The following is a 20,597-nucleotide window of genomic DNA, read 5'->3' on the forward strand; positions in this document are numbered from 1 at the left end:
CCAACTCTATTTAGAAGATCAGTTCGGTTCAGTATTAACACAATTTTCCAGGGTTATGCGCTGTGCGTGCTGGACTACGAGTTCCACATCCTGGACAACGCGTTCCTGGTGCACAAGCCGGGCATCAAAGTGCTGAAGAAGGACAACCGGAGGGCCATGCTGTCTGGGAAGACGAACCAGCTGATACGGAAGATCATCTACCCAGAACTGAAGATCATGTACGGCATGCGCAAGGGATGCGCGATATAGTAACTAGTTCTGAAACCGAGCTGAGCTCAGTCCCGACTGAAGGGGAAGGAGGCGAAGGCGAAAAGACTACAACCCACTTCACTACTGCTATTTGCAATTCTATAGATCGCTAGCGATTCAAATTCGTCGGCAGCGTTGGATCCGCACTGCAAGTGTGTGTTTCCTAGCTGGAGACTTAGCCCTAGGACTAATAGGTATTACGTAGTTAGCTTTAGCTTAGGTCAGTCGTGTAACGTCATTGGGTTTTTCCTATGTTGGGTTATCTAATTCTACTCCTCAGAGCCTTGAAAGCGTGGCTTTAACGTAGTTTCTGATTAGCTTTTGGTTCCTCGCTGCATTTCATTCTCCAGCAGACTTCTAAGCTGAAAGTATCCTTTTGTAAAAGTAAGGCATCGGCGCCCAGAGCTAATGTATACTTCCACGAACCTTATGTAAATAGCAACACACTTGGGCCACTTATCGGACCTTCCTCTCTCTCTCTGGAACACAAACTAGAGACTTGAGATCTAGGGGTTTTTACTCATAGGCAGTCATTATCCGTTAATTTGAACATAGGCCGTTAACTTAAGTTTATCGTTATTTAGCTGAATTTTTCACACGGATCCATTTACGAGTTAGAGCTAGTTTTCTGTTTATGGATTTTCCTCTTTCAATACTCAACAGATAAAGTGAAAGCAACATTATTTTTGAATACAAGGGCCAGATCCTAACCGACATCAGAAAGAACAGCAGTCTTACCATTTTGTGTCTCTGTATTTGCGTAATAAGGGTATAGGCTTAAAAGTGTTTTCTTGGCAATGTAGACTTACTGCAAGACCAAATCGTAGATTAGACCGTTAACGGGCCAAACAATTCCAACGTTAATTATTTGACTTGAATAGCAGAGTAGGAATCATTGAATTGGACGTATTAATAGACTTCGAGAGGTAAATCGTAATAGTATAATGATAAAGTTAAAAGGCTAAAGACAAGTTTCAACAAAACACAATTACTATTAAAATTTATACAGAAACACACACATTGAGAATTGATTTGTTGACTTACCGCACTGAAAGGTAGGCAGGCAATTATTGCAATTGAAACCACATTTCAATAGGCATAAATGCGAACCGTGATATTTGTACTAGTAAAGCGATATGGAGATGTTAAAACTAATTGATAAGAAACGAGAGGGAGATCACAAACAGAGATCACAAGCCCCCGCATTAAACTTAACCTAACTTTAGTTTTGTATATGTTTTTTATTAGTGTTGAACATTAAGTCAAACTTGTGCACATATAAATGTTAAAAACAATATTGTGAACTCGAATCCGCGATTCGATTCCAAGAGAAATGCTGAAGGTTTTTGTTGCGTAGGCCTTATCGAAATAAATATAAATAATAGAACTAAGCTGTCGATTTTAGAGAGTTTAGAGTATATTAGATCTTACTGAAATACAGAAAGTTTTACGTATGTTGTTGGAAATTTAATAAAAGTACGTTTTGAGAGTGACTTGGGAACAACATACACAATTGATGTTTGTATTTATTTGACTTTAGTACTTAAGCAACGATTTAGCTGATACCGATTAGCAGATCCAGTCTTAAATTTATTCGCTCAAACAGATTGGTTCCATTATATATTTTCCATTAATAAGACTAAAATATCAGTAAACCTAATGAAAGTTGTTAAAAGTAGCTTAGAGCAGAAAAAATACAATTTGAATTAAAGAATATATTTGTATGATGTAATGTAAAGTGTAAAAGTGCCTTAGACAAATCGAAGAATATGAAATATTTATAAAAACCATTATCAATGCAGCTGAGTACTTCCTGAGTTTACTTTAATTTTCCCATCGTTTTGTGTTCAGAACGGCGAAAAAACGCATACAGCACATTTGTGTATTTATACAAATAAAAACTTTGGCAAACTATGGCCGTCATATGTAAAACGCTAAATTGAAATGGATTATTTTTTCTAAAATCGAATAAGTCTTCTTAATGATTCACAGCCTGCCAATTATTTAAAACACGGTATTAAATAAAAACTACATTCATTTTGGTTGTCTTATGGTTTAACTGCAATCATTGCAAATTTAATTTGACCAGAAGTCATTTGTCGCAAAATTAAACTGAAATCACACTTCAAGAACGCCTCATACTTCTAAATAAAACTTTTGTAAGAGTTAAGTGCAATTCTGCTGAGCATGGACTTCTAGCTAAAATATTAAGAAAAGCTACACAAAACCAGATTAAAACTGAGAAAATAAAACAAAGAAAAAATAAAAAACAATTCAAAAAGTCTGAAAAGTGTATTCATCTCCCTTAGTCACAAAGTTATGGTTTCTATGGCATTTGTAGTCTGGATCAGTTCTGAATTTTGCTGATTTTTGGTTTGCCCGAAACAAGTTTTTCTGTCTCATGACATTTGCTGCATATTTCGTCACTACTTAATTTAAGCTTCGATTCTTGAAAAATCTCCATCTTAACTAAAGGCCTAACGCCAAGATCATTGTCAGATTGTCGTGATTGGCACGGCCTCTTGGGCGCAGTCGACCTTGACTTTAAGTTGGATTTACTGGTTTCTTTTGAGTTTTGGCGGTTCTACGAAAACAAACAAATCAAACATAAATTAACTCCGAATTCGTTGACTAGTATTTAAAACAGTTGCTATCTGAAATTTGAGCAGAGCTTAGCAAGATGACGAACAACCGACTCAACTCAAGCGAAAGGAAGCTTTTTCTTTCGAAATTCGTGCGATCTGATGTCTTTTCGTTTATTCGTTATTTATTGACATGTTTGTTTTTATTGCACTGAGGCCGAAGCGGGCCCGAATCGTCAACAGGTAGAGGAAGATCAGCAAGCTCCGGCGATCATCATCACGGGAGCTTCAGGCCAGCTTCGTATGAGCCGTCACTCGCCGTGCTACCAGTTAATATCTGCGTTGCGTTTCTAGCGCAAAACAGTCGAAATTGTCAGCTCGTTGGCTGAGCATCGCAGCAGCTCTTCTTAAGTTCCACGTTTAGTGCCAAGTCCCGAGGATTAAATACAAGTGTTAACATGGCTAAGATATTAATCAGTGCTCTATTGTGCGTAGCCTTGTTTGGCTCCATGGGTTAGTACTCTATACGTTTAATCGGTTTTACTGTCAACACGATTGGTTTCGATAGCCAACTTTGTATATTCAAATTGTGTGTGGTTACTCTAAGGCAACCAACAGAGAAATCCAGATGTTGACATTTCATTAGTATCGAATTACCTCATTTCATCTTTAGTAATTAAGCCGTGGTGTAATGTCACGAGAATATCTTGAATTCGGAATAATATGTTGCAGAGTAATAGAATGCGTGATGTTATGGCGAATACAGACTATTCAAATTATTTAGGTTGCATTTAGTCGTTTCCTATTAGACTATGGCGACCCCAATACCTTTTTACACACCTTGCAATTGCTCACTCGCCCGAACAACAAAATTTGCAATTTTCTGACTGAGGTGATGCTGCGATTTACCTCGCATTGAAGTTATCCGGCACACATTTTTTCTACAATTTCCCAAATCAACGCGGAAGAGAAAGATAAATTTATGCAAGTAATTATTGCAATCAAAAAGTTGAGTCGACAAAGTACATAATTCCAATATTCGAATTTACACCGAAATTTCATTAATATTTCAAGGTTGGCAGGTAGCGTTTTCAAAAATTTAATTCACACGCTGGGGCAGGCAGAAAAAAGCAACTATTGCATAACCTTTGGCTGGCGCAGTGGTCCATTGTGTGATCTCGTCGACGCCACCAAACGAGTTTGTCTCGGATAGCGGTCAGACTTGTTGAGGGAAGATGGAACGACAGATCGATCTCCGAGTAATGCGTGCGCAGCCGGTTGCTGTGACCTTTAAGCGTCTTTGCACCTCGCGGCGGAGCTCCTCGAATTCAGTTCACCAATTCCTCAAAAGCTTGTATGCGGATCACCCGTACTGTCATTTGATAGTAATTTCGTTCAGACTATAATTATTTTGTGGGGGAGCCCTCGACCAACACATGTTGGTTTAACCACAGAATTTATATGAGGATTATTAAGAAGAACCAAATTTTCTAAACTATTATTCTAAACTATTAAATAAAATAACTTAATAATATTAAAGTTGTGAACATCAATGAATTCCAGTTACACTATGGAAATTAATATAAAAAAAAAAATTAATTTCTTTAAGATGGAAATATTAAAAGTAGAAAACTTGTTTGGCTGCTTCATTGAAATAAGTCAACATTTAATTAATTAGTTTTATCGAATCATCCATAGGCTAGCTTAGGATAATCCAGCCTGCCGATCGTACAAGCTAAGCTCACCAGGAGTCTTTACTGTTCCTTGGAGCTGATCATTTCATAATATATCTGTAATTTATTAAAGATAATAACCAAGTTTGTAGACTGATTTTTTTGTCATTCCATTTAAGATATAGCAGTATATCCCAAGTGCCATTAATTTGTATGTGCAAAAGTCGTTTTGAAAAAAGTCTAAAAAAATTCAGATGGGTTTATTAATCATAAAGATATTTGGTTTTAGGCTTGGGCGTAAGATATATGAACTAGAGTTACTGTCAATTCTCTAGTTAACTTAGAGCTACTTTGATTTTCCGTGAGTTGGCAAGAAAAGTCTTAAGTTAAGCGTGAATCGATTTACATCAATTTATTTTACGCTTTCCGATATTTTTTGTAAAAACGGAGGATACTTTTATATATTTCTAACTTTTTATTGCCAGTTGTATTCCTCGGTTTCTTCTTTCAAATATCTCTGAAAATTTATTTTCCCACTACCTAATACCTACCTTCCTAAAAAACTTTTCGAAAGTAATATAAGCAGTGTTACACGATCATTTTCTTTTCTGAGTAATGTTTACGGGTACAACAAACGGGCTTCAAGACCCACGTACGTGTGCAATTCCGCGGGAGACGAGACATTCCATTGTCGAGTCCCATTGTGCCCCTCGGCAATCCCACGACATCGAGTTCGATCGTAACGTACGTTCAGTCAAATAGCTAAGAAGAGAGGCAGTTTCGCATCATAAATCATTAGAGGTAAGCGCGCCCCTCCCCCCGATCCTCACTAACCGCCCTCCGCTGTCCTTCCAGCCGCCGCAGCCGCAGGAGCATGCCGGGAGGCGAACGGGACCGCTCCGGTGGCGGGCTCCTGCGACGCCTACATCGAGTGCCGGAACGGAGTGGCCGAGGAGAAGCTCTGCCCCGACGGGCTGCTCTACAACGAGAAGTCGACCGGCTACCCCTGCGGCTACCCCATCGACGTGGAGTGCTCCCAGGCGCAGAGCCGCCTGCAGGCCGCCCAGCCCACGGAGGATTGCCCCCACCAGTTCGGCTACTACCGCATGGGCGACGCCAGCCACTGCGGACAGTTCATGAACTGCGCCGCCGGACGCGGCTTCGTGTTCGACTGCCCGGTGGGCTTGGCCTGGAACCCGGCCACCTACAAGTGCGACTGGCCCGACCAGGTGGAGGACTGCGACGCGGAGGCGTTCCTGGGCTTCCGCTGCCCCGCCCCCGCCCCCAAGTCGGAATTGCTGGGGGATCAGGAGGAGGACTACACCTTCCACCCCTCGCAGGACGACTGCCAGGTGTACTTCATCTGCATCGAGGGACGCCCGCGACGCATCGGCTGCGGTGAGGACCAGGCATTCAACCAGGAGCTGAAGCAGTGCGACGACATCGAGAACGTGCCCAATTGCAGCAGCGCCGTCCGCGAAAAGGGCGCCCAGATCAAGGCGGCCCGTCAGCACGCCAAGAAGAACTGAGGAGGAGTTCCCCCACTGGAACAGGCCATCTAGCAGCAAGTTGCTCGAGTTTTCTAGTCTGTAGTTAAAGACCGATTGTTGACACTTCGTACCATGAAAATAAAATGCAAAAACCAAGAAAGGCCTTTTCGATTTCCAAACCCTTTTCCGCCCATCGAAAACCAGAACTCAACGTAGTGCCTTCTCCATTGCAGTGCTCGGATCGCCGGAGTGCCCCTCACCCAACGGACGCTTCGCATCGGGGGATCAGTGCGACGCCTACACGGAGTGCCAGGACGGGGTTCCCGTCGAGAAGCTCTGTCCGGATGGCCTGCTCTTCCACCAGCGCACCAAAGCCACTGGCGAGTGCACCTACGCCCCCTACTCCACCTGCAAGGAGCGCGCCCGCCTGCAGCCCGCCAACGGAACGGAGGAGTGCCCGCGCCAGTTCGGCTTCTACCCGAACGGAGACGCCACCAAATGCGGCGTGTACCGCAACTGCGCCCACGGAGTGGCCAGCCTAACGCGCTGCCCCGAGGGGCTGGCCTTCAACGAGGCCACCTACCAGTGCGACTGGCCGGACCTCGTGGAGGACTGCAACGCGGAGGCGTACCTGGGCTTCGAGTGCCCCGCCGCCGACGCCGCCGAGGGGAACGCCCCCGCGGTGGACGTCACCCCGGAGGGGGAGCTGCGCTACTACCGCCACCCGCAGACCTGCAAGAAGTACTTCGTATGCGTGAACGGCCACCCGCGGCTCTACAACTGCGGCAAGTACCTGGCCTTCAACTCGGAGTCCAAGCTCTGCGACTTTTACAACAAGGTGCCCGAGTGCTACGCTCTGCTCAAGGAGAAGCAGCGCCTGAAGGCGGAGAAGCAGACTCCCCAGGTGGCCTAACCTGGCCGGAGGATCCGGGGATCCGGGGAAACCAGGGGATCTGGGAGGTGCCGGAGGAGGCTAAGAGGCTGCTGTCCACACTCTTCTCGTGCAATGATTATTGTGTTGTAAATATATATCTGCTTGTCGTTTATACATTCAATAAATAGGTAATATCTATAAATGCTATTAAAACTCTATTAAACAGCTACCTTTTATTTTGGAAGGCAATTAAGGTATTCCGAGAGCTGTGTAATCCAGTCATTATTAGACTAAGTTCCTAACTCTTTGCCGAGATATGTGCGTGAATAGATGCCGAATTTACTTTTTCCTTTTGCCGATCGTTGCTAAGGCAGCTTAATAACGAATGTCGTCACACCTTTGAATAAAATTAAATTCGTATGTCTAATATCGTAATAAAATTCTATAGCACAAGTTATATATGAACGTGTATTTAAATTTATTTATTGTGTATAACCGGTAAGCCTACGACGCCTGGCCGCCACGATTAAGAATATACTCACGTTGCAGAGTCAGAAGTATCTAACACACAGCTTGACAAACTTCTGACTGAAAATATAACACCTTTATATGCCTTTATTAATAGAACAAATTAGCTCGTTTTTTGTTGTTTGTAATTTATTATCAGTTTCAGATTTTCTGGTGAATTTAGTGTTAGTTAATAATAATTTTTAGCTTATTAGTAATTGGTAGATAATTAAACTTATATGTATGTTACATAGGTATGATGGCAAACCACGTTCAAATTTAAACATTTTTTCAGTGAACTAAATATCGTGTTCTCTTTTTTCCAGTTCAAAATTTTTTACATTATTTCAACTTTTGGTGAAATATAATTTTCAAAAAATAATGCCAATCTGAAGTTAGGGGTCTGTTTTTGGAAATAATTTAAGCTCGAATTTTATTGTTGATTAAAAACATTTATTTTATATTTATCACTAAGTAATCAGTAAGTTTTGTTTAGAATTTTTAGGGTTGCTTAAAACTAAATTCTTCAATCATCTTCGTTAATCCGATCGCTTCCGTCTTTCACTGATTCCTTTCTCCTTTGGCTATAAAAATTAAATTACATTAGGTTTTGTTTTTGAACTTTTGCACTATTCTGTTGTAAATGTTTTGCTGTTGTGTATCAGTTTTTATTACATTAAATTACAACAAATAATTCGTAGTTAGGTTTAGTATTTTATTTGGTTATACAAATTTTTGTTTCATTTCGATTCATATCTTTTTGCTTTGTGGTGCTTGGCTAAGGCGACTTTTGTTTGGTTGTTTTCACTTTGTTTTTGTTGTCTTTACATTTTGCAATATATTTAACTTTTGTATCCGTTTCCATCTTCGTTTTATTTACTTACACAGAAATGAACAACTTGCACTGAATGAAATCAAAAAAACTCAAAGTATCGACGAAAAACAAATTCTGAAAGTAAAAAAATAAATTTTTTATTCGTTTTAAAATTTGTGCTAGAAATTCGGCTATTAAAATTATTTAAGTCCATACACACACTTGAGAAAAAATACTTATCTTTTCGCTTCATTGTTTTGGTTTCATTCTGGTTTTCATTTTAACATATTCAGTCTTTCAGCTTCTAACATAAATAAATTAATTAAATTAATTTATTCAATTACATTTAAAAACATCTTGTTGTTTGCTGCCTGTAAATAATTTTGAGTTCTATTGCATTTATGTGGTAATTTTCGGTTGTCTGCCTATCGTTGCTTGTTTTTTAAATCTATAGCCAAAAAGTTTTTCATGGAAATTTTGAAAAAATTTTCATCCTTAGTCAAAGTTTGTTGTAAAAGCCAAAAGTTTGCTTTGTTGCTTGCTGCCTTAATTAACTTAATTCTATTTTTCTTTGTTATCATGTACATTTAAATGTATTAATTGCACTGTGTACAAAATTGTTTCTTTGTTTTTACATAATTTAATAAATTTACCTTTTACAAATTCCGATGATCCAATTTTTCGTCAGAAAATGATCACGAGAAGACTTATAGCGGCTTACAATTGAAGAAATTATATATTTTATTAATTTGGGCAATATAGTGTAAGCAAAAATATTAATGGTTTTACAAGTTAATTGTTAAAACTCGATTTCATTAAATCTTCTCGTGATGGGCTATTTATCTTATTAGACTTAAACTTAAAACACCAAAATCAATAAAAGGTAAATGCTATGAATCTGTTATTTTTTTGTGTACACAGTGTAATATTTTTTATATAGTTCTCCAACTACTCCTCGCTTTTTTAATAGGAGTTTCTCATAAACGTTTTATGTTTATGATTTCTCTATGCGTTTAAAATCTTTTCAAGTGGACGTAGCATATCTTTTCTTTTGGGTTGTCCAAATGAGTTGCTTAATTTTAATTTTACGGATATATAAGAAATATATAAAATTTTGTGTCTAAATTCAGTTGTTTTTAGGAGTTTCTTCTTTCAAAACAAAATAACAATTCTTTTGCGTATTGTTTATAAGTTTATCAAATATGTTCGTTCAATTTTAAATTTTTTTGTTTTTATTTGCATTTTGGGTGGGGCTTACGTTATCATAGTTTTATAGTCTTTCCTTCGATCATTGCTTTATGTACGTCAACTAAAAAGATTACGTCAAAATGTTTTTTTTTCGTTCAGTTCTTACTGTATAATCCGGTCTCTTGTTAAGGCATCTGCATTTTGTCACTGAAGTTCTGTTTTTCATTTGTTTCTAGTTTGGTTTTGCATTTTTACACTTTAATTTGGATGCTTTGGAATTTGGTTTGGTTTTCGATTCGAAACAATATTTGAAAAATTTAAGATTCCAAAAGTTAACACTTGCCCAAAGTTTTATAATTTTTTTTGTGACTCCTAAAAACAACGAAATGTGGCTGTATTTTTATCAATAATTTTGCTGTGCCTTAAGATACAAATTTTAATTCGAAAATTGACTTTAATTTTGAATACAGTAATAGACAAAGTTTCCCTTTACTGTTTTTTTTTTGTTTACTTTGTTAGTATGTAATTTTTTGTAGGTCTCTTAATCAACTTAACCTGACAATTTTGTGGTTTAAACTTGTATGCAGGTTACATAAACAAAAATGTCGTATTTTTTGTTTTATTTTGAATATGAATTATTACACGCAGAAAAGCGTAATAAATAATCATTCTTAATGGGTAACCTGAAAATAAATTACTTTGCAATGTTCCAACTTGAAACTTAAGTAAAAACAAATATAAACAAGTTTGTATTTTTTATTAAAAAGTATAAGGTGATCTTTAATAAAACATTCGTAAAATTTAAATTATAAAACTTAACATTACACAATTAAAATAACCAATATCGAAGTACCAAAATATATAAAAAAAACTTTAATTCAATCAGATAAAAAGTAATGGAAAACTCAATTGAAATTGTAAACTCTTCTAAACTTTTATCATTGTATATAAACTACTGGATGCAGTTAATGGAACTTCCGTTTTTTCCCGCCACGTTTCTTTCCCTTGCCCTTTTTGGCCAGTTTTCGCTTTTTGCTTCCATCGCCGCGCAGTGCAGATTCCCTACTAATCTCGCCAAGGATTTCATCACCAAGTGTGCCTGCAGATTGCATAGAGATGTCAGTTGATTAGTTGATGTGTACATATCAGCAATGGCAATGGAGGAGCTTACCCAGGGTGGTCAGTTTGCGCTGGCGATGCTTTTCCGCCTTGGTCACCGGCAGCCGCATCAAGTAGGTCTCCTCGTATTCCTGTTTCTCCTTCTGAGCGTGGGACAACATCTGCTGGGCCCGCGAGCCAGAGGAAATCTCGGTAGGAGCGTCCAGATACTCCTCCTTGAGGTCCTGCAGCATGGAAGACCTAAAAGAGAGTTGCACATCGTTTGTTTATAGTTGAAAACTATTAAACGGGTCAAGAGCTCACGTGATGGCCCGCTTTTTGGCTCGGTCCATGGCCTTTTTCTCCTTGTCGGCGTCGCGTTCGTCGCCGTCGTAGTAAACGGGTTTGATGCGAGGTGGCACGTACACCCCGGTCTTGCCAGCGGTGGCCGCCCTTCGCGGTACTTTCGCTGCTCCGGCGCCATCCTCCTCGTCGTCCTCATCCTCGTCCTCGTCCTCCTCGCTGTCGTCCCCGGCATCGTCTTCGTCGCGGCCTGCTCCGGCTGCACTGCTCATCATGTCATCCGGGTTGGGCTTATAGAGGATGGGGTCTGTGCTGCTCGACACGCCCGTGGTGGCCGTCTTCACTAGCTTGTCGATCTGGTAGCGCAGCTTGTGGTCTATGGGCCGGATCTTCTCGAGCACGGTGCGAATCTCGATCAGGCGCTCGATGGAGGGGTCGCCCTCGATGGTTTCGCCGGAGCACTTGCGCAGCACCACGTAGGTCAGGTTGATCAAGTAGTCGAGCAGCATGTGGTACTTCACCTCCAGGAAGCTCAGCCCGTACTCCGTTGTCAGCTCGCCGCGCTTCACCCGCTGCAGCATGCCCTCCACCAAGTCGGTCACCTGCTTGACGTTGCTGTTCATCTCCCCGAGCAGCTGGATGGCCTGCGGGATGTCCTGGCCCTGCACTTCGCAGTCGTAGTCGAGAGCCTTTAAGAGGGCGGTAAAGAGAACAATTCGTAGATTAGCTTGATGTACAAAGTGTAAAGTATTTTTTCTGAATAGTTATAGTACGGAATAGTACCATAATGAACAAGCTTCCTTTTTATTTTGTGTGTCTATTGGACGGTTTCCCTTAGTTATTTATGGTCATGTAAGTAGGCCCATACAATTCTGTTTCTCCTCATGCAAAATGCACTTGCGCAGGAACAGGAATAAGCCCCCCGTTTGCACTTCCGCGCTCCCCAGTTATGTGTCGCGTAATTCATTTGCATATTTTATTAGTTGCCATTTTATTATATGCATTTTACGGAGTTTTTGGCCGCACACTCACCCCCTTTTCCACCCCTCGCCTCGTGGCCGACCCGGCTTATGTTGCATTTATTTTCAATTAATATTAATAAAGCAGTCGGCTGGCAAGCGCCGAATTTGGAGGTGGAGTGGGGTTGGCAATTCGGTAAAGCGGGATTTGTCTGTTTTAGAGATTAATTGCAAAATAGTATGAGGCGCTATTTTTTCCTTTATTTGTTTTTGGTATCTGTGGCGCGCGAATTTCGCCTGCAGTTTACAAAGCCATTTACCAAATAATTATTTTGCCAGCCGAATTGCTGGTCAGCTTCAGAACACCCCGCAGGCTTTATGTCACATTTTGAACATTTCTCATTTGCATATTGTTATTGCGGAATTAATTTAATTGCATTTTGTGGTCATGCACACATCAAAAATATTATTGTGATTCCAGTCGTAAATAACACTTTTGAAATTAAGTTTACCAAAATATAACGAATTTAAAAAGGCAAACCCAAGTCAATAATGAGACAAGAATATAAAGCTAATATAGTTAACATTTATATCTTTTATTATTTGACTTTATAGTCATTATACCCTTGCAGAGCAAAAGAGTATTATAATTTCAGTCAGAAGTTTGCAATGCAGTGAAGAAAACACCTCAGACCCCATAAAGTATACATATTCTTGATCAGCATCACGAACAGAATAAAAATCAGTCTGTCCGTCTGTCCGTTTCTCTTCAAACTAGTAACTACTGTCGAATTTCGAATTAAACTTTATCAAAATCGGATAACTCCATCCTATAGATGCGATAAAAAAAATTGAAAAATCGAAAAGCAAAAAATCGAAAAAAGCATGATTTTTGGAATATAGAGTTTTCTAACGACTCATGAATTAAGAATTAAATTTCATCAAAATCGGATGACTATATCATATAGCTGTCATATGAACAATAGTCAAACATATGGAAAATTAATAGAAAAATCGTTATAGGTTGGATGTTGTTTAGCCTTTATGTATTTTGATGACTGTATATGGTATATGTATTTTACTATTATTGACGGATCCTTAATCAATTAAGAAACAAAAAAGAAAAAAAAATGAATTTCAATTATCTGTAGCCTACTTCCTAATGTAAAATTTACTGTCAAGTTTCGAAAAGATACATTAGTGGTATACGATAACAAGGTGACGTTTTAAGGACCAAGGTTTTAGTGGAAACGCTTTAACATATTCTTTAAGATCAGTTCAACCATCTGACCCAATATTGCAATATAATCTGAAAAGGACTAAGGGTACTAAACCCTATAAGTTCCATTCTAGGTAGGTGGTTGAAAGAAAGAAATTATCACGAAATTCAAATGCGGGAATTATAATTTTATTAGAGTTTTTAATGACAATCGCTATCGGAGTGCAGTCTAGCCAGGAAAAAAAGGATTGCGCCTGTGACACAAAGGCTTTACTAACAAATGCAATGGTTATATCTATGCTCTCCCTCATCCCAACTGCCGAGCTGCCAGACAAACAAAGCGTTAAATAAAACGAGGCATATTTTAGCGGCGAAAAGAGCCAATTGCAGAAACGAGGTGGCCCAACTCCCCAACCAACCCAACTCCAGATGGGCCAAATGAGATGCGATGGGCATAACGAGGCCTCCATTATAAACTGGCACCCAGAAACAGCGGCAATAACAACAGCAACAGCGTGTTCGGTGGACCGGCCAAAAGCGAATACGACTAAATGCCAACTACGGTCATTTCGGCCATATTGCCACCTTCGTTGTCCCTTCCATCCTCGCCGAAATGATTAAAAATTCGACCAGCTCTTGTGTCATTTTCAAATGCACCAGTAAAAACAATGCAATTTTCGATATTGTTGTAGTTTCAGCAATGCTGTCGATGTTAAGCATTAAGCGTTATTACGCAGCGGATTGCATGTACATGGCCACCAAAAAGGGGTCTGTTCGCGTGGAAAAAGGCAACACATAATTCGCCCATAAGTGGGCAATGTCAATGCAATTGAATCCATCCAAGGGTCGGAAAAGCGGCTGGGCTTTTAGCTACGAACATACTGCCACACAGCCGTACATTAGTGCTTACGTAGGGGAATGTGCGATCCGCCGGATTTTATCCAATGCCTATATACAGAACTGCGCGAATAAACAAACAATTTCCCTGGCAGTTTTTTCCGCCGCATGAATAAAATATAAACTGCAATTCCTGTTTGTTTTCTGCCCAGGTTACACCAACCCCGCCCTCCCTTTTTGACGATCCTGATTTGTATTTATCCCCTTCAGCAGAAATTCGCTGATTTTAATAACATTTGATGGCGTCTGCCCCCACCCACAACCTTCAAAAACACATTTCCCCAGTCCTAAGTAGTAATGCTGATTTTAACCTCCCCTTAATTTTTTGCGAATATTTTGTGCACTCAATTTGTATGCATAACGCAACATTTTTTCTATTGATTTTAATTTAATTATTTTTGAGGTTTTTGATCAATTTTTGTCTCTTTTAATGTTTTTTTAACCATCAGGCGATGGTGATGCAATCCAAAGGAATTCGGCGAAGAATAAAACCTTAAGAAGAAAAGTGAATTAACATAGCAACATAGTACTTATCAAAAGAATAGATATTTCGCACTTAAAATTAGTTTGAGTGTGTTGAGTAGTCATCTGATAAAGAGCTCACTACTTGGCTCTAAGTCGCACTGAACCAACCAGAAATTCTCCGTCGAAACCGAATATCAAAGTATGAGCCATTTTTGTAATACGTGTCGCTGATCTTGATGCCATTGTAGTGGTCGGTGTCGTCAATAAGGGATGCCAATACCCGAAGGAGTGATTAGTTCCATGTGCAAAGGAAGTTGATCTCATAAAAATTTGGCCAGTTCCCTTGATATTACCAGAAACCATGATAAAATCAGTTCTTGGACTACAACAGTTTAATAAAGTAAATAGAACCAAAGGGTCTTTTATGAAACTAATTGTTGACATAGCTTAAACTATTTAAAGTAGCATATTAGCAAAGTACGCATTAAGAAATATTTATAAAAACTGTGTTGGTAATTATAATATAATTATAATGGAAATTTGTCTTATAATTTCAAAATCATTTTGTATCCTAACCATAATGCAATTAACGCTGCATAATATTTTATTTCTGCGCTAAATGAAGAGGGATGCTGATTTGGGGTTTGATTGCTTCGTGACAAACAGGAAATGAAACTTTTGCGGTCGAGCCTATGCAAATGCGAGGCTTGCAGCACTCTTTTACATACGGGGATTTGGAGAGGGTCCTCGTGTTCCAGCCCCAAAAAATAATTGCATATTTTATACTGCATTGCACACAACAGACATCGTCATTTTCCACATCGATTGCCGTTGGTAATTATTAATTTCGGATTTATTTATTTTCCCTGCACCCGCAAAGTTTTAAGCGATTCAAAATGTATCTATTTATTTTAATAATGGGGGAAACCCAACTGACAATATAATAATATCAACTAAGCTACAAAATTGCACCAATATGTTGGTGGATGTGTTCAAATGTTGAATAAATAAATCGATGCAGTTGCTTTTGTTTGAAGTTAACACAATTATATTTGTACAGCGCTATCGAAGCTCTATCGACTGGTGTTTGGGATTTTAAAAACGTTTATGATTTTTCAGCATATAATAATAGGACTATGTACATTGAAAGGTTAGAAGCATCAACGGTCTCGTCAATTTAACCAGATAACTTACTTTTGAAGTTACTCAGTGAACTGAACATGTTTTTCTTAGGATCGGTATAAAAACTCCAACTGGTTTTAATGCATCCCTCTAACTGTAATTATATTGTAAGTAACCAACTATACCAACTATAGGAAAAAATCTTTGTTAGGTGGGGTATGTAAAAATTATCTTTGTTTCGTTTCCCTTTTTAGTTTTTACCTACGCTTAAAGAAATGAATAGCACTGAAATAATCTTTTCCATTTGAGAGCAAGCATTATTTTTTATCCGCCAATATCCATGTTCCAATTCCACCCCACCGCTTTTGTTATTATTTAAAAAACACAAATACTCCAAGCACATACACCAACAGAGTGAACAAAAAAAAAGGGGGAGACAAAAAAGGGAGCGACATTGCTATGAAATATTGCCAATCAGAAATGAAACCGAAAATAAATCGATTGTTTCAACAAACGCACATATCGCACGAGGACTTGGCCAACAACAAAAACAACTGCGAATCGGACTGGCCATGGCCAAAAAGCAAGGCAACAACCATATGCCGATGGCGCGGACCGAAAGAGTCGGCAACAACCCGTTTCCTGTCCCACTCCCTGCAACCCTGCGTTGCGCGAAAAAGCGGGTGGTGCGGTGGTTGGGTGGTTGGGTGATTGGGTGGTGGGGTTCTAGGGTGGTGCCAGTGTAGTGGGTCGCCTGAGTGATTGCCGCGTCTGCGGGGTGCAAATTGAAACAGAGCTGGGCCCCGATCCCTGAAACTCCCGCCCGAGGACTGTCCAGCTGGACCCATTCCACTACCCAAAAACCCAACACCCAACCTCGCAACCCTCCAGCTGCCAACTCCACACTCCCGGCAAGTTATGCCATCCATGTGTCGTTTGTTCGCTGGTCGTTTGGGCCTGGTTCGTGTCGCTCCGCTGCTCCTGGCCAAAACCTCGCGGGGCAAACGAGCGCGTCGAGAGATTGGGTGGCAGGAGGGGGAGCTGGGAAGGAGCTTGGAAAGGGTGCCGGCTGATTTCCGCCGCTGCACGTTGCATTTCCATGTGTGAGACATAATTGGACAGCATGGAACGTGAGCAGAGCAGCAGGAGACGCATTGAGTGGCAGCCACAGTGGCCAAAATTGTTCCCTGAGTTCCGATATCTCCCCATGCTGAGCTGATAAATAAGATAAGTATGGTTTAAGGACTCGAAAATTTTAACTAGCTGTGCACCTTACCCTAAGCACGCTTTAGTATCTCATTTAATATACTTTGCCTCGTACTTTTCCCTTTGGCATAGTTCCTGTCTATCTTTACGATCGGATTTTGATCAGCTTTCATTTCTTATTAGTAATCAATTTATAGAAAATCTACGAAAAAAATTTAGTTCAATGAGAGAAAGGGTTTTTGAATCAGTGTCCAGTAGTCCCCTCGAATCCTTTCTATTCCTGCCTTTTCCTGTATTTTTCCCCATCTCTAAGGGGACCTTTGCATATTGATGAAGCTGCCGACTCACCCCCTTCGTCGTTCTTTGTTAGCCAGTTTTTGTTGGCTGCTTTTTGTTTGGGAATAGTCAAAGGTTCAGTTTGCAAATCCAAAGAAGATTTCTTTCTGCTTTAAAAGAACACAGTCCCCGGAATTGGGACAAAATGTGATTGGGCAACGAACATCGAAAGTGGTAGAAGAAAAGCAAGACCTAATTAACAACTTATTTTGTTGTTTCGAAAGAGGAACTTCTTTTCAACTTTAGGATGCTATTGTCGTGTTATACAATGGTTCATTTTAAATTAACTATTTTCACCATAAATTTAAATCACATAGATAAATTAATGCAACAGAATAATTACTCAAACGGATTCACACCATTATATTGATTAAGTGATATTTTAGTTAAGACAAATATTACACATATGAAGTTTTCGAGGAGATAATATGTGTTGATAAATTTTAAATTTATGTGAACCTGTTTATGTATTTTATATAAATGCCATGTTACTATTTGCTTATTAAGTTATTAAGTTTCTTTAGAATCCAATTTTATTTTGGTTATGTTCGGACAACGCCTAAAAGCGCTATAAGCTGTTATATCGAAACCATATATATCATATAAATATGGCCAACGAAAACCACTCAGATTACCTAATGTACAAATCGATATGCGCTGGCAACCCGTCGATTTTTCTAGGTGCGCACATCCTTTTGCACGTTAAACAAAATTATTTATAAAATTCACAAAACACAATTGTGTACCTACAATATATGGAGTGCGGAAATCGGAAAGCAGCGCTCTCTCACTCGCACTTGGGGGACAGCAATACGCGGAATGGAAGGGGGATCCACATAAATTTACGTGCCAATAAAATAAACAAGCGCGGAGTTTTGGTGATTCGCCAGTGGAAATAACAACGTGGTGGTGGGGGAGGGGATCCGAACGGAAGAGGGGGACAGGAAGTGGCTGCGACAGAGGCATTCTGGCCATTCAAACCAGCCCTCTCCCCTCTCCCCCCACCCCCCTTTCCCCCCCCTCCTCAGCCGCCTTTCCCCATGCATGCATAAATTGCGCGAATTTTTAACGTTGATTGTAGAACAGGCAGAAATATCCGTGTGGCAGCTCCTGCTCGTTGGCGGACGGAATCGCCGGACGGCGGGCGGCTGGTGGGGCACACAGACGCTGTCACAACAAATGCTCCGCGAATTTTATATAAATTTTAAATACAATTTGCTATTGAGCCCCCGAAAGCGGGCAAAACAACAGCGAACCACCAGCGAAGCTTCGATGGTGCAGATGGATTTCCGGGGAACGAGTTAGACTGCCCATAGATGCGCAGGAGCACATAGCACTTGGTGGCCAGAAGAGGGGCAAACTGTCGCTTAATTGGAAATTGTGTATTGTTTTGAGAGAGCTGCAAAAAGCGGAGATAGCACAATGTGCTCGGTCATTTTTCTGCGAACGGCCAAATATTTCTGTACATGTCCATTAGAATTATGGAAAGCACAAAGGAATACTCCCTGCCAATCGTTTAAAAGATTCATCTTTATTTATCGACTTTATTATCATTTAAAACTCATATTTAAAATTAATGTTGGAAAAACTGAACTTTTGTGAATCTGTATCATTGTATCAATTGATACTATTGAATTCTGTTAAACATAGTGTGTTAAAACATAATTAAATAAGTCCCCCGGCGTACACTTAAAGCAATTGCCCTTTGAAATCCCCTTCCAAACCATTTCATGCTGTCTCCTTGAGGGCCTTAAAATACATTCTCATTCTTCTTTACCCTCCACCTTGCTTATTAACTGAATGCGAATGACTCCAGACTCCAGACCTCGAAAAGAATGCGTCTAATCTATTCAAAACTCGCATGGAAGACAAAAAATAATAATTTTAACCGAAAACGGGACATAAAGGATGCGGATACTTATCCGCAAAGAAGGGACGACAGCCCGACTGCCAAACTTGCTTTCCGCTGATGAATGGCGAATGCATTCTCCTCTGCTAAACAACTCGACAACCGCCAATTGCGGACAGGAGGATGGATCCAGAAGGGATAAAGCTACCCACCGATGCGGGCCACAGATAAATTTTTTAAAATTAAATAGACAAAACCCCGGGCGGCATACATGCTCAGAAAGCATATTACCGGAAAATTTCGCCAACTCCTCGGCGGAATACACATGCAAATTCGACCCAAACAGAAAATCTCATTACGATTTCAACGCGATCAGACAAAGCGGCATCAGCAGGAAGGCAGCAAGCAGCGGAAACCCTGATGATGAAATGGATTTTTATCCCAAAACAGGACACGGCGAAGGAAAAAACACGTAAAGGAATAAGGGAGAATAGAATTATGGAAAAAGAAGGGCAGCCCGCAACAAAAACGTCAACAATGGGCCGCTTTTATGGCTCTCGACTACTGCGTACTTATTATTTCAACTGAACGCTCGAGGCATGCTAAATGGTATTTGAGAATGTTTTTCGTTTTGTGAGCACATTTAAATCAAATATTTTCTGATGAAAGGTAAGGGAAAGTAGTTCGATCAAGGGACTACAGCCAAGTCTGCTCTCTACAGGGTACGAAATAAATCACGACTCAGCAAAAGACCTGCTCCTTCCGCACTCCGCTTTCCGCCAACAACAACAAGTGCATGGGGCGAGTTGGACCTCGACGCGTAAAAAATGCAAATCCCAAGTCAAAGCTTAGCGCCGCAGCCCCCGTACGTGGCAACCTGGCAACATACGTGCCACCACCCCCTTTACACGCCCCCCTACACACACACACACACACACCCACACAAGCACAGAGATTTGAGTAATGGATGAAAAAAGTCCTACGCAGGAATGGAATTTCAAAACGTATGTCCCAGCATAATGCAACACACTCCAGCGGATCTGGTCAGTCGTTGGAGGGGGCAGCAACAATACAGCGTGGGGAGCGGGATTCAATAAAAAATAACATAAAAAATTGAGAAAGCCATGGAACTGAAGGCCAGCTCGGGGTCGGGAGTGTCTCTCCAGGAAGCACGAGGCTGGAGGACCGACTGGGAGCTCCACTCTCCGGATCAATGACGAAAGTGCGGTGAAGTGTAGTGCAAACAATGGCAGAAACCATAAGCAAATGGGGCACGAGATGTTCTTATGCTGGCCGTCCGGCAAAGAGAGGCAAGTGAAAAGTGTATTATGAATCCCCTTACAGTTGCGGTCAAAACAGTAGCAGTGACACGAATTTTATTATCTTTTCAATATGAACAGGACCGTTTTATTCCAGTTCATTATAAGTTTATTAGCATACCTGATTCCCTTCTTTTACATCACTTTGCCAAATTATCAAATTGGGTAAGTAAGTAAGTAAATAAGGGTAACGAAACCATTCAGCTGAATTTTTCTATTCTACCTAATGAGTAATCAAGAATTACTTGATTATAATCAAATAAATATATTTGAGTTACTTTCAGATGTTCGCACATCTCTCTGGATTCTATTTGAATTTCTTTCAGTCGGGCTCCCGAAGTTGATTGAATGCCATGGAATGCCATTGGACCGAAAGACCCATTTGCAGAGCAACCTATCAGTTTTCATTGCCACGGAGCGCTGATTAAAAGACGCTTCCGCTGTCCT

The 20,597-nt window shown here is 40.3% G+C and overlaps 3 protein-coding genes across 7 annotated transcripts in view; 2 read left to right on the top strand and 1 right to left on the bottom strand.

Moving 5' to 3' along the window:
* Positions 1-2,188, top strand: part of LOC108091896 (beta-1,4-glucuronyltransferase 1) — a 42,414-nt gene extending 40,226 nt beyond the window's left edge. For all 3 annotated transcript variants that reach the window (XM_043208786.1, XM_043208785.1, XM_043208787.1), the window contains one exon: positions 52-2,188. In XM_043208786.1, the coding sequence (XP_043064721.1) occupies positions 52-249 (198 nt within the window). In that variant the 3' untranslated portion in view covers positions 250-2,188. The remainder of the gene's footprint in view (positions 1-51) is intronic.
* Positions 2,189-3,125: 937 nt separating this feature from the next.
* On the top strand, positions 3,126-7,086 carry LOC108092036 (protein obstructor-E). Of its 2 annotated transcripts, none has more exons than XM_017191519.2 (2): positions 3,126-3,344; positions 6,228-7,086. In XM_017191519.2, the coding sequence occupies exons 1-2, from the start codon at positions 3,290-3,292 to the stop codon at positions 6,905-6,907; spliced, it is 735 nt and encodes a 244-aa protein (XP_017047008.1). In that variant the 5' UTR covers positions 3,126-3,289; the 3' UTR covers positions 6,908-7,086. The 2 variants fall into 2 exon arrangements, with proteins under 2 accessions (XP_017047008.1, XP_017047094.1); XM_017191605.2 differs by lacking the exon at positions 6,228-7,086 and adding an exon at positions 5,360-6,190 and having other exon boundaries at positions 3,133-3,344.
* A 418-nt stretch (positions 7,087-7,504) lies between these two features.
* Positions 7,505-20,597, bottom strand: part of LOC108091744 (neuroguidin) — a 42,632-nt gene continuing 29,539 nt past the window's right edge. For both annotated transcript variants that reach the window (XM_017191125.2, XM_017191207.2), the window contains exons 2-4: positions 10,800-11,467; positions 10,549-10,736; positions 7,505-10,476 (exon numbers count right to left, since the gene is read on the bottom strand). In XM_017191125.2, coding sequence (XP_017046614.1) covers positions 10,343-10,476; positions 10,549-10,736; positions 10,800-11,467 — 990 coding nt within the window. In that variant the 3' untranslated portion in view covers positions 7,505-10,342. The remainder of the gene's footprint in view (positions 10,477-10,548; positions 10,737-10,799; positions 11,468-20,597) is intronic.

The sequence above is a fragment of the Drosophila ficusphila genome, unplaced genomic scaffold (assembly GCF_018152265.1).
Source record: "Drosophila ficusphila isolate 14025-0441.05 unplaced genomic scaffold, ASM1815226v1 contig_636, whole genome shotgun sequence".
Taxonomy (NCBI): domain Eukaryota; kingdom Metazoa; phylum Arthropoda; class Insecta; order Diptera; family Drosophilidae; genus Drosophila; species Drosophila ficusphila.

Coding starts and splice junctions, on each gene's coding strand:
- LOC108092036 (XM_017191519.2), top strand. CDS start 3,290: ATGGCTAAGATATTAATCAGTGCTCTATTGTGCGTAGCCTTGTTTGGC. Junction 3,345..6,227: donor AGCCTTGTTTGGCTCCATGG/GTTAGTACTCTA, acceptor TCTCCATTGCAG/TGCTCGGATCGCCGGAGTGC.